The sequence below is a fragment of the Silurus meridionalis genome, chromosome 22 (genome assembly GCF_014805685.1).
Source record: "Silurus meridionalis isolate SWU-2019-XX chromosome 22, ASM1480568v1, whole genome shotgun sequence".
Lineage (NCBI taxonomy): Eukaryota > Metazoa > Chordata > Actinopteri > Siluriformes > Siluridae > Silurus > Silurus meridionalis.
The window spans coordinates 17392373-17406339 of NC_060905.1; the positions used below are offsets into that span (position 1 = coordinate 17392373).

The 13967-nt window shown below is 37.4% G+C and overlaps 1 protein-coding gene across 1 annotated transcript in view; it reads right to left on the reverse strand.

Annotated features, from left to right (window-relative positions):
* The window catches only part of sh3bp5a (SH3-domain binding protein 5a (BTK-associated)), a 28838-nt gene that overhangs the window by 13269 nt on the left and 1602 nt on the right, over positions 1-13967 (reverse strand). Inside the window, exon 3 of the mRNA XM_046834610.1 lies at positions 10740-10868. Coding sequence (XP_046690566.1) covers positions 10740-10868 — 129 coding nt within the window. The remainder of the gene's footprint in view (positions 1-10739; positions 10869-13967) is intronic.

A 13967-nucleotide genomic window follows, 5' to 3' on the forward strand; every position in this document is an offset into this window, starting at 1 on the left:
CTTGCATATTTGAGCAAGACAATGTGAAATGCATGCTAAATCTATTACAATAGCATGAAGAGTCCGGGTGATGAACTGGCCTGCCTGCAGTCTACACTTTTCACCATTCGAAAACATTTGGCACATAATGAAATGAAAAACACAACAAAAGACACCCAGAACTGTTAAGCTGTATAAGACACGTCTGGGACAACATTCCTCTCCCAAAACTTCAGCAACTGGTCTCCTCAGTTCCCAGATGTATACAGACAGCAGAAATTAAATTAAAAATTATTTACATTTGGCACAGCATCCCAACTTTTTTGGACTTGGGGTTTATATGTACAAACACTATAAACTGTATATTGCAATCTCTTCATGCTTTCTCACTCTTTCAGCACTTATGCACTGATGTTCTTTTTGGTACACACTGTGTTATACATCATTGATATCTATAATATTAATAATTATAAATACGATGAAGATTTCTATCATGAGACAGTTAGGAAGGAGTTTCCATTGTTAGCCGATTTTACCGTTTTCCACCAGGAGAAAAGTGTTCAGAACTTTCTGCTTTCTTGGTCACATGACATGCTCTGATTGTCTCATGACAATCTCAAAAATTTTACATTTTGGAACACATATCAAGCCTACCATGTACCATTGATTAAATATTAATCAATATTGAATTAATCTCGATTTATACATTTATTGAGGATTTTCTTTGCATATCTATGACCTATGCGATCAACTGAAGACTCTTGACTAAGCGATATCCAAGAGATATTCATCTGCAGCCAGACAGAGGGGGAAAAACAGAGTCACATGCATGTAACCTTATTCAGGATCTACATATGAAGCTGTCCAGGGCACAGTTAATGTCAATCCAGACAGACTGTTGCATAAGTAAACAGTGGCCTGTGATTGGTTGAAAAGGGGGAGGTGACATTCGAGCCCCTGAGTGTGAGTGACAGCTGCTTGTGTCCAGAGCCACCTGTTCGCCTGTGTAAGTGTGGACTCTACAGAGATGGACAGGTGTTTGGAGGACTCAGCAGAGGTCAATCACACAGACACACACTAGGTGGCCTTCTCACATATTATGGTTTTTATTACATATTTTACATAAGTCATGCATTTTAATTAAAATTTTCAAAAAATATTTTGTTTGCTCACAGCATTTCCTGATTAATGTAGGTCTGATGTATTTGCAAATAAATCAGATTTACAGCCAACCGCATTGGCAAATTGGTACCACCAAAGGCAGGTATTATATTTATGGATGATCATATTTCCAGCTGTAAACAAAATACATTCACTTAGTAAACCGTAAGTGAAATAATCCAAATGATGATTTAAGATTTTTGAAATTTGCAAAGTGCATTTCTCAAGCGTTTGTACAAACAGCACAACACAAGGGATCTCTTGCAAAAACCTGTACTTTTCTCAAAAGTAAGTATTTCATGCTTTTTTTTCACTGTTCACAGTGACATGTTGTCAGTATGATGGCATACGATTTCAGAGTTTCCTGATTACAATGATTGAAAATGCACAAGGCTGAATTTCTTCTGTATGACATCTATGAACTTCAACAGCACAAATGAACACATTATTATGAACTGTATGTACTGAACAGTAACTTTTACTGTACTGTAATAGTGTCCGTACATTTCCCGGTTGTTCATCCAGTTTCAGAAATTGTAATTCTGTGTTTCGCTCTGTCCCCAATTAAAGGTTCACCTATTTTAGAAAACTCGCCTTCATTATTGACATTCAAGATTCATCTGAACAATTCATCAATTCAAGACACATATACAAAAAAACTCCTATTTAACAGAAATTTAAGCTTGACAGATTATGACAACTTTATCCATTATCCAATTGATAATGTAGGAAACAGCAGACACTTGTACACAATCGAGAAATTCATTTCGCACAAGTGACGACATGATGTGAAGGTTGAACAAGTAATTTTGAGAATTTCATTTCTGATCTGAGAAACTAAGAAAATTTTTTTACTCATTTCGTTCAGCATTTATGCAAAGGCTTGGACAAGATTAATTCATTGAAATGCACACTCATGATGCGTTTTATGATGATATGTAGTAGGTTTGTGTGGCATTTTAAACATTGGATACTGATAGTGGTACTGCCTTTCAACTGCATTTCTGTGTTACTCTTTCAGTTTTACTCTTTTGAGATTCTTACTGTGACTATCAGGGACAAATACCACAAAAATGTACATGCAATTGTGACTTTTCTCTGCGACTTTTACCTGCAGCACACCCACACACAGTGCATGCACAAAACCAGAAACCAGCAATATGCTTCTATACACACAGAAACACATACTAATTTCAGATACTCTTAATTGTGTAAGCACCGAGCGTGAAAGAGCGTTACACTCTAACATGTATGCTCTGAATGATTACGGCAGGATGTGGCTCTGTACTCTGTGTAAAGCTAGTGCTTTAGCCACTCAAATGAACAAAAATGGCTGACAAAATCTAAAAATGTTTGGAAACAAGAATCAGCTCGGTTTCTGGAACCGGTCTTCTCTTGTGAGTCATCCCAAATCATTTTTGGAATTTTGGAAACTTTACATGGAAATAAGATAAGATAAGATAAGATAAACCTTTATTCGTCCCACAGTGGGGAAATTTCTATGTTACAGCAGCAAGACAAAGAAATAAAAATAGATGCAAATATATATAAAAAAGAAGAATATACAAAAAAATAAAAAACAGAAATAAAAATAAATAATAATAACGATAATAATAATAATAATAACAAAGAAATAAAAATAGATGCAAATATCTAAAAATAATATACATATACTACAATACCAGTATATATACAGTACAATGTAATAATACGAATAGGAGAAAAAAACAAAAGTACGCTTTTTAAGTCGTTTTGAGGTAGTATTGCACGTAAATTGCACGTAATATTGCACATAATATTACGTATAACCAGAATTAATTAGAATGAACGGGGAATTTACAAAATTTCCGGTAAGCCAATAACAGGGAATGCAAATGTAAATGAAATAAAAATCTGGCAGGATAGTTTTGGTTAAAACAACCAGATTTAATGTAAATTCATTGGAATTTTTCTTCTGCACTTACATCAATCACATGAACACAGCACACTTACTACAGGGATACTGAAGCCACGCCCCCTACATGCACTGTGCATTCATTCATCACATAACTTCACATATCATTTCTTGAATCCTGCATTTTATATTATACAGTTTATATAGATTTCCCCAAATTCTAATTCATTTTTATAAACTCCTGGTAAAAAACATTTTCCACCCATTTACAACCCTAATCTAAAGTCAGCTCCAATTGCTGCTTCATACGTTCAGAGTTCATGTCTTACTGTTCATGTCTAACTGCTCGCACCATTCTAGCTGCTAATATGTATACAGTAGACATACAAATGCTGCAAAAATGCAGCCTCAAAGCATAATGCTGCCTCCACCATGCTCATGCTTTACTGTCAGTAGGGTGTTCTTTGGACGATGCTCTGTATTGGCAACCTTTGTTTTGTCAGACAATAACACATTTTCCCACATGGTTTTTGACTTCATGAATCTTTTGGCATCAGACAGGATTGCTTATTTTTCTGCCACCTTACCCTACAGCTCAGACTTGTGCAGAATACAAGAAATGCACATGAAAATAGAGACCAGTTCCTGCCAGAAATTCCTGTAGTTCCATTAGTGTTGCTGTTGGCCTCTTGGTAGCCTCCCTAATAAGTTTTCTCCTTGTCCTGTTCAACCTTGGCGAGTCATTCTGATCTTTGCAATGTCTCTATGGTGCCACATTTTCTCCACTTATTGATGATGGTTTTGACAGTGTTCCAATGTACTTTCTCCTGATCGGTTCCTTTGAACAAGTCTCGCAGTTTCTATGGCAACTCTTTGTGCCCCATAACTCTTAGTAGAACGCAACTCCAAATATTCTAGCAAATACTACAGCAACAGCTGACTTTTATCTGGTTTTATTTATATACCTTTATAGCAGTCACCAAATGAGCAGTTGTGGTTTAAGAGTCTTGCTCAAGAACCCAGCTGTGGCAGCTCAGTGGTGCTGGGAATTTATAACCTTTCGATTTCAGGTTCAATGCTTTAACCACTGAGCTGCCATAGTTCATGGTCACATTAAAGAGGTAACAAGTCTGACATATATTTTGCTCTTAATTTTGTCTTTATACTTTAAAAACCTCAATTTAATGGGGGTGTATAGACTTGAAATATCCACCCTGTATAAATAAATATACATGTAAGCAACTAGCATGACTAGATATTAAGAATTATATACGTATTTTTATTTTATACATTAAAAAGACCACAGTTATGGAAATAAGGGCTTTATTTTACAATATTTTAAATACAGCATACATATTTATGTCTCACACTCATTTCCTATAGCATTTCCTTCCCTTTTTCTCACATTTACAGCAAGATGTCTGGAGATCTTGGTGTATTTTAGTCAACAAATACATTTTTTGTCCCATCACAAGAAAAAATACATAAAATCAAAGACGATCTTAAGAAATCTTAATAAATTGAATATAAATCCATGGTCTTATCTAATGTGGTGTTCTGCCCTATTTACTAGAGAAAGGAGTCAAATTAGTTAAACTAGAAAATTGTTATTTTTACTTGTATATTATTAATGCTGGTTGATGTGATCATTGTAGAATTCAGGTTTGAACCTGGATTTTGACACAATCACCGATTTCTCTCTGGGTAAATTTTCTATTGGGGCATCTGGGGTTCATTTCCTTCAAGCTCATCACCTTTCCATATTTGAGTTAGTGTAACGCTTTCCTGTAGAGGCATAAAACTGTGCATTAAACCTTTACACTGCATTGAATATAAAATAATATCTAAGATTTGATCTACGTTTATAATGTAAATGTGTGACGGTTATAGACATGATGTGATTATGACAGCTAGTGTTGATCAAAATACTGTTATTTATAAAGCACAATAATTTACATTCATTACAAATGTGTGTGTGTGTGTGTGTGTGTGTGTGTGTGTGTGTGTGTGTGTCTGATGCTGAATAACACTGACTGGTCAGCAGTTTGCTGTCAAAACAATCCTTCAGTCGTCACTAGACCTGTTTTTCCCACAGACATTATACTGCTTTCTGGACACTCACAGTGTTTTTATTACACACAGTAAGTGAAGTCACAACAAGACATCAGAAATGAAAATTCTAATACTTTTTTTTAAATATGCAATATCTATCTATAGCAGCTGTAGCATGTGATTGTGTCGACATGTTTCAGTGCACAGGAAAAAAAGAACTGAAATCTGTTGACTTAAAATAGTAATAATAGTAGATTGTTGGGTTTTTTTTATGCAAAAGTTTGCATGTAACAGTACAAGGGCAGGGACACGGGACAAAATCAAAAACCTTATTCAAATATTTAATTCAGATCTAACATCTAAAAATCAGCAAAATGAAAAAAAAAGTTTTATTGCACTGTTCTTTGGATATGTGGTATCAATGGGCTCGAGTAGCTGAATGGACAAAAAAATACTCCTTTCATACCTTAATTATAATAAGAGGTGGTATCAAAAAAGTCGCTCTGTTTGCAAGAAAGTACTTCATTTATCTACGTTTACACACCATCACCTTCAAAATAGCCCCCTTGCACAGTAATACAGCGCTCCCTGCGTTCCTGCCACTTCTAGAACGCGTTTTTAAAGCGTGTCAAGCACCCACTGCGATTCACGCCGGATCTCTGCAATGGTGTCAAAACGATGACCTTGAGCTGATCATCTTTTCAAGGAGGCCAAAGTCTGCAGGAGCCAAATTGGGCAAGTAGGGTGGGTGCGGAAATGAGATCACGTTGTTCCCAGCAAGAAAGACGCGGTAACGCACGTGGTCAGAATTGCACCGGTTGCACAGATCCCGATGTACAAAAGACGATGTCTTTCGGCACACTGACTTATGAAGGCCGGTGCTCCCTGTGACTGTGCGTGCAGCCTTGTGCTGCCATCTATTAGCGTGGTACAAAACTAGTGAAACTCGGGTATAGAAAGTAAAGTCAAATTCTGGTCTGTGGTAATAGAGATAAAGTAATAATGCATGATAAAAACTATATCTGTGACCAAACTAAAAACAAGGTTGATCTTGAAGTGGGGGGTTTCGGCCCTAAGTGACTTCCTTTTTTTTTAGTATGTTAAACACTACAGTTTCGCAGGCAGACATAATTTTTAGAATAGATGTGTCTGTGTGTGTGTTAGACAGAGAGAGAAAAAAAGAGTGGAAAATGGGTTGAGGTCTGAGAAACCACTTTATCATTCACCCCTGCAGTCTATGACACAGATCGATTAGAGCGCCTTTACCTCTGCTGCAAACCCATATACATGCCGCAGCACGTCTGCATCGCCTCGACTGATCCTGTAGCCTAATTCATAAATCTCATTCTCATGCTATTTATTAATGACAGCATTAATCTGTCCATCAGGACCTTTTCCCATAGATCCTGTGTTGGTCTCTAAAAACATACCCGAGAAAAGCTTCTGATTCTTCAGTATCAAGATTTCATTATTCATATTCACCAGTGAGAGGATGAATACGCATTTGGAGACTAAGAACTCATTCGTAATCTCGAGACGGCCGTCTTTCTTATTTTCGGGTTTGAAACCTGCAATCAGAAGCAAATCCTGCGACACAGCATGACAGCTTCACTAATTAACACCAGCATTTTTCTATATATAGCACAACCAAGCACATGCTCATCTCTCTCTCTTTCTCTCTCTCTCTCTCTCTCTCTCTCACTCACACACACACACACACACACACACATTTGTCCAATTATCCTTGTAAGGACCTTTCATTGGCGTAATTATGAATGCCTTGTCTATACCTTCAATTTAACCCGTGTCTTAACTTCATATGCAGAAGGAATCATTTGAAAGCTGTTTCATGACCTCCACAAGGTCAGATATTCATATCCTTGTAAGGGTTGTGCATCACCATGAAAGTTAATGGTGTGATTTTAAAAAGTGTGCTTCAGATACAAGTTGGCGTTTGTATCACGTTCTATCGTTTTTTTAACATAATTGCATCAGTAAAAACCTATTTCTTTGTATATAATTACCACAGGATGCGCCATAATATTATTATTTAAAAAGCAACCAATAATTTGTGTCCAGCATTTGATAAGTAGATCGATTTCTCGTCGCTAAAACGTTTCTCGAGCTCGTTCTCTCAGCACCGCTGCTGCCACGTGAATATAACGTATCACAACACTAAGAAGAAAGAGGCGTGTCCTGAGAGTCACATAGAATACAGATTAACATGGCAGAGGTAGAGCTGCATCTTCCTGGAGACTCACGTAGTTTTATTTCATCTTTTTTTCTTTTTGCACTTCAGAGGCGTGTTTGTGAAAGGGCCATGCGTTAGAAGTCAGAAGGCACTCAAGTAAATTTGATTTGTCTGAACCAAAAAAAATAAAAAAGTTAACTATCTGCACCATATTGAAATGCAATATGTTGCAATATTGCAACCATATTTTTACATTGCATCGTTTTTTGCATTGAATCGCGTTGTGTTGAATCAAATAGAATCGGATCGCACTGTGAATCGTTTTGCATCGCTGCGGTAGCTGCTTCATATGTGTATTTAATGTATCGTATCGTTGGCTACGCATCGAGATGCGAATCGTGTCAGCGTCAGTTATAAAGATGCACGCAAGCACAAAAACACTAGGTCAGAAACCGCTAAAAAAAAATCCAAACAAAATGACTCTCGTCTGAAAGCAGAGCAGAGCTTCACCGAATCACTTTCATCCTGTGGAGCCTGCAGCACTGCTCTTCATATTTTCAGTTCAAAATGCTGTAAATCTCCTTCGATTCGCTCCCTAACAACACTCTTTCCTTCACTGGCACTCTTCCAGGGTTCTAAAGCTCAAGATAAAGCTCCAGGGTTTGATCCTGAGCTCGGTTCACTCTCTGTGTGGAGTTTCACATGTTCTCCTCACGGTTCTCTCCTACTGGTTTCCTTCTATCAGTAGATGGACTGGCTATGCTAATTTGCCCCAGGCGTATTCCTGCCTCCTGTTCATTGTTTCACTACTTATAGACTCCTAGAGGTTCAGAAACCTATTTCTGTTTTGCTAACAAATGAACTCTGCATTAATCTGCACACAGCGGTTTTTTCCCTCCTGAGGGGGCCATGTGCAGATGCTATGTTAAGCGATGGGGAACAGGGTAAGCGGGGTGTCTGAGGAATTCAAGTGAAAGTAGAGCGAAACTTTTTCGCCAAAAGTGTCATCTCAAGCAACGACCTACAGCTTTATAAAAACAGATCCTTCAAATCAGACCTGTGATTTAAAAATGCGGCGCATTTCCGCATTTTCGAAATGGGAACAGAATTTGCCTCATCACGAATAATCTCTAAATCAGTTGTGAAACATGAAAAAGTCATGACAACAAGATTGTTAACAAAATCGACAACAAGATTGTCAAAATGTTTAGTTATGATAATGCTAATTCACGAGGCTGAATTTCTTCTGTATGGCATCTATGAATTTCAACAGTACAAATAACCACATTACTGTATGTCGCATATCAATCACAAGAAACTGAACAGGATTCACACTTTTACTGTACTGTACTAGAGTTCGCTTGTTTCCTCCTGGTTGTTCCTCTATTTTCAGAAATTGTCATTTTTGTAGTTTCGTCACTTGAAGGTTCACGAGATTCACCTTTGACATATTTTAAAGAACCAGTTGCTCATTGGTTGATCTGATGCCGTTCACTCGCCTTCATTAGTGACATTCAAGATTCATCTGCGCAATTCATCAATTCAACACATTTACAACAAAAAACATTGACTAAAAATGAATCATTAGCAGAGGTGCGACATGAGATGACACCATCACTATGACAAAAATGTCACCACATTAATTTTAAGTAACTTATATATGCTCAGGATCTGAATTGCAGCCAACTGCTTCTACAGAAACCTATTTCACAACTTCTAGACAAATCAGATTCATAATTCAACCACAATTTTCATATCATCCCATCCCATCACATCACATCACATCCCTTAGCCGGAGGCCACTGCATCCTGGTTTCAGCCTCAGATGTTACATCCGTCTCGCTTAGAAGAATATAATAAACCACAATGGTTAGAAGGCCAGAATGGGTAAATGCAGAGCTGTTGATCTAACAGATCTCAGTTTTATATGCATATTATATATATATATATATTTTATGCATATATGCACATTCCCTGCACATTCCCTGCTCTATCTAAGTACTGCACAGAACTGCCAGTCATCACATTATCTGTATATGTTGCACTCTCTATCATACCTGACACACAATACTGTCATTTGCACTACCATGCACTCTCACACTTTATATACATTACTGATCTGTATCCCTATTTATTACCCACACTGTCTATACTGTCTCACATCGTCTGTATTGTCTTGTATTGTCTTGTATAGTCTGTATTGTCTTGTCTTGTCTGTTTTGTCATGTATAGGTTTTATTTATGTCTGTACTTTTGAGAGTAACAAACAGCTGGAACCAAATTCTAACACACTTGGCCAATAAACCTGATTCTGATTCTGATGAAAGTGACAGTTCTTAGCTGAGGAAATTAGTGATGGGAAGATTGGATCATTTTAGTGACTTGGTTCTTTGAATCTTATTCATTAAAATCAACAAATCTTTTTTTTTTGTCATTTAGTTCATTTCGTTCCTTTAATACTTTAACCTGCATACCGTCTATGGAAGTCATGTGACAAAAGAACAAACTAGACTAGAATAGATGAGAGATGAACTACTCGATTCTGTTTCCTGTACATAACCGACAGAGATTTGGCAATGCTTTGCTCATGCATCCAGTAGAAAACAAACGAATCACTTTTTGAGACGACTCTTTCTACTGAGTCACTTTAAAGACTCGTTAAAACGACCCAACACTAACACAAATGGGAAGTATCAAATTATGGATAAATAAAATCTATATGAAACTGTGTAGCTTTTAATACAAACTGAACAACAATAGCTATAGATATCGAAAACAGATTCTCTATAAATGGTGTCACAGCTTTGCAGTTTTCTGGCAGCCTCGATCCTTCATGTCTTATTTCATTTTTCCAAAATATACATCATGTACATGTAGGTAGGTTATGTAACATCCGTTCTGACCCAATGTTCTTGTTTTGAAGAGAACAAGAAGGTGCAAAGGAACAAAGCAGCATTACATTGTTCCTGCACTTGAATCTGTACTTTTCTTAATATTTTACTTCATAAAACATCACTGCAAATCTTAATAACTACATGTTTGTAAAGTCATAAGGTTGACAAATAGTCAATTGAAAATCCTAAACTGGATCAGACGTGACAGGCTGTTTATGGAGCCAGCTAGCCATTAGCACCCAGCTAGCATGCATGTTCCTGTTATTGTCGTGCTAGCTAACAACAGAGAGAATACAGCTGTTCCGAATTAGCCGTAGCTACTGTTTTGAATCAGTGGATTATCAATGAATAGCATTAGTGTGCAGTCTGGGGTCAACACGTTTTTCTATTGTGACTCATTCTTTTACTTTTACTTTCATATTTTTGTGTATGCAACTGGAAGAGTTGTCGTACTTTTCCTCCCTCAGCTAGACTCAAGCAGTTTAGAAAAATGAAAGCGCTTCAGATTTGGTTGTTTGTTTGCAGCCAGGCTCGGACGGGAAAGACATATTTCAGGAAGTGGCCGTACCTGTCGAGCTACTTTCCGAGCCTCCCAGTACGGCTTGGAGTCTTCCACGGCTTTGCCGATCTTTTTGACCTGCTCATCGAGCTTCACCGTGGCTTCCATGAGGACAGAGCGAAACTTCTGCCTGGAGTCCTGATAGATACAGAGATATGATTAAATTAACATTCAGTGATTTGGATTTGTTTTAGATTAGTGAATTGCCAATAGGTCTAGTGGCTTTATATATATAATATATATCCCCCATCCCCAATATTGCCTTTTGAAAAAAAAATACATCGCAAAATAAGGACCAGCTGCTCCGACGTCTCTCATTAGAGGCATCTGTTTTACAATAATTCAGTTTCTCATTGTACTATAAGTTTCATTAAACTAGAACTTAATTCATTTGGCAGATTACAGAGTCATATTTTTAATTTTTTCTGCATTATGAAGTCAAGTAAGTCAAGAGGAACTTCAGTGCAGTTCAAGGTTATTTGTAGAGCACTTTTAACAATATGCATTGTCCCTATGCAGCTTTACTGAAAAATATAGACTACAAATATACATTTCTAATGAGCGAGGGAGTGGACACAGTGGCGAAGGACAAAAACTCTATGAGATGACATGAACCAAACTCCAAAAGGAATCCATCCTCATCCTTAACACCGAATGTCCATTTATTATATTTCTATCATTGCTGAGGTTATCAGCTGATCACTACTGGAGACTAGAATGCAAATGTTCATGGCAGACGGTCGCCAGTTTCTATAATTACTGTTAAAAAATACATCTTAATGGTTCTTGTTTACCCTTCCACAGAAACAGATTTGATTTTAGATCATTGAGAAATGTTAGCATGCATTCAATTTGATGTAGGATTATTGCTAACATTTGCATGAGGTTGGCAGCATTTTCAGGTACCCACAAGTCTAAACTGAGGCTAATACAAATTAGCTTAAGCTAACATTCAGGTTAAACTTTAGCATATGCTAAACAAGCTTACCATAACCAAATGTAGTATTTAGTCTGAGGTAATATTTGGGTCTGAGGTAACTATTGTATGGGTAAGCTAAATGTACCACTATTTTGATGTAAAACTGATATTTGAGATTATTTGTTATGTAGTAATGTGTAAAGTGCTGTAGAAAATTGTAACAAGTCAATAAACTGTGGTAAGCATTTAAATATTTAACATTAGAATGCCAAGCAAAGAAAAATGATGTAAAAACTCCTTATAAAACCAATTTTTCTAGTTATGTAGGCACCTCACTGTCATTTCTATCTACCATCTGCCATGTTTTATTACAATCTTAATTTTCCTCTCATACAGAAGGCAATTAAACCGATCCTCGAGCCTGTACACACGGCGTGAATCCCACAAACAGAACTCCTCATTTGTCCCACACTGCCTGTGCTATATGTTCATGTGACGCCTTTAATCTATTTACAGCAATTCTGAAAAACACTTCATTGGTCAGGTTTTGTGCTTTCCTGAAAACAAACTGGTTTGTGTCTATATTCATTCACAAGGAAGTAGTTGCATGTAAATCCTATAAATTCCCCTCTGAGATAAGGAATGAGCTGAATGGACAATAGGGTGAGTTCCCTTTTGAGTCTGGTTCCTCTCAAGGTTTCTTTCACATACCATCTCTAGGAGTTTTTCCTCAGCACAGTCACCAATAAGAAATTCAGCCTTGTGCATTTTCAATCATTATAACCCAAACGTACATCATCTGCCGTCATACTGACAACATGCCTGAACATTTTTGACCATCTTGTATGTGAACAATGACAGAATGTCAAGGAGATGTCAACCTCCTTTTCAACTACTCTAGAAAAATCGCATAAATAATCCAACGAGTGTTGTGGCAAGTTAGAATCAGGAATTTCTTCATTTTTTATTCCTCTCAAAATGTTCTGCCTGCTGTTGAACTGTATGTTGATGATGAGTAAATACACCAAGCACCAATCAAAACAAGTTTAAAACGGAGCGTGCGGATTGGTGGATAAAACTTTATTGAACTGAACTTTTGTTCCCTATAAATGCCAGGTTATAAAATCAGGCTTCACACACTGGGCTCACTTATGATCACACTCTTGATGTCACCCAAATGAGGAGGATTCCCCTTTTGAATCTGGTTCCTCATAAGGTTTCTTCCTCATAACATCTAAGGGAGTTTTTCCTTGCCACAGTCGCCACGGCTGCTCATCAGGGGTAAATACACACCATTCACCTTCACTGTTAATTTCTGTAAAGCTGTTTTGAGACAATGTCTGTTGTGAAAAGCGCTATAGAAATACACTTGACTTCACTTTTCTCTATTGTTTTGCAGGCTGGTTCTTCTCTAACTGCCAGGTGATGCCATAAATCTGACTTTAGAGACTTCTACATCCTCTCCCATGCCGCCTCTGAGGTCAGAGTTAAAGAGGTTTCCTCCGATCTTGGCTCTCACGGACGATCGATGAGCCGACTGCATAATTCTACCCTCCGGCCCGTATCTAATGAAAGGAAGCACGGTTCGGACTATTCACAGAGGATACACAGATTTTACAAGGGTGTCTCTGTTTAGAATGAACTGCTTCAGATCAGCATTTGAATCAGTCTCAATCGCATTTCTCAAAGCAATTCGTACAAACAGCAAAATACATTGGATTTCTTGCAAAAGCATGTACTTTTAAATTTTCTTATCCTCAGTCCATCTCTCAAAAGTAAGTACACATTGTTTTAAGAAATGCACTTACTAGTTTGCAAATATTAAGAGTGATTCAAGAAATGCTCCAAAGCAACCGAGAAAAACTGTAATAGAAATTTCAGCGTGACAGAAGACGTGTGGGAAACAGCAGATGATTGTACACAATCAATGAAATGAATGGACCAAAGCATCCGCAATTTGTTCTCGATGCTCACAAGTGACGACGTGTTGTGCAGGTTGAACAAATACTTTCGAGAATTTCATTTCTGATCTGAGAAAAGCTCCAAAGCAACGGAGAAAAACTGTAATGCACAGAAGAACCCTGACCAGACCGAAGCTCCTGATCAGCACTGTTTTTTTTTTTCATTATATGGAAACCTAAAATATGTTCTTGTCCACATGATGAATGAAACGTCTGTCTATGATTTCTCCTCTATTCCCTGCAGAAAACATCCTCCAATCTTTATTTCGTCACTTTCTCTAAACAAACACTTAGGACTGGAATGATCTTCTTCAACCCTCATCTACTGCTTTTCCACGGAAATCGCTGCTTCCTGAT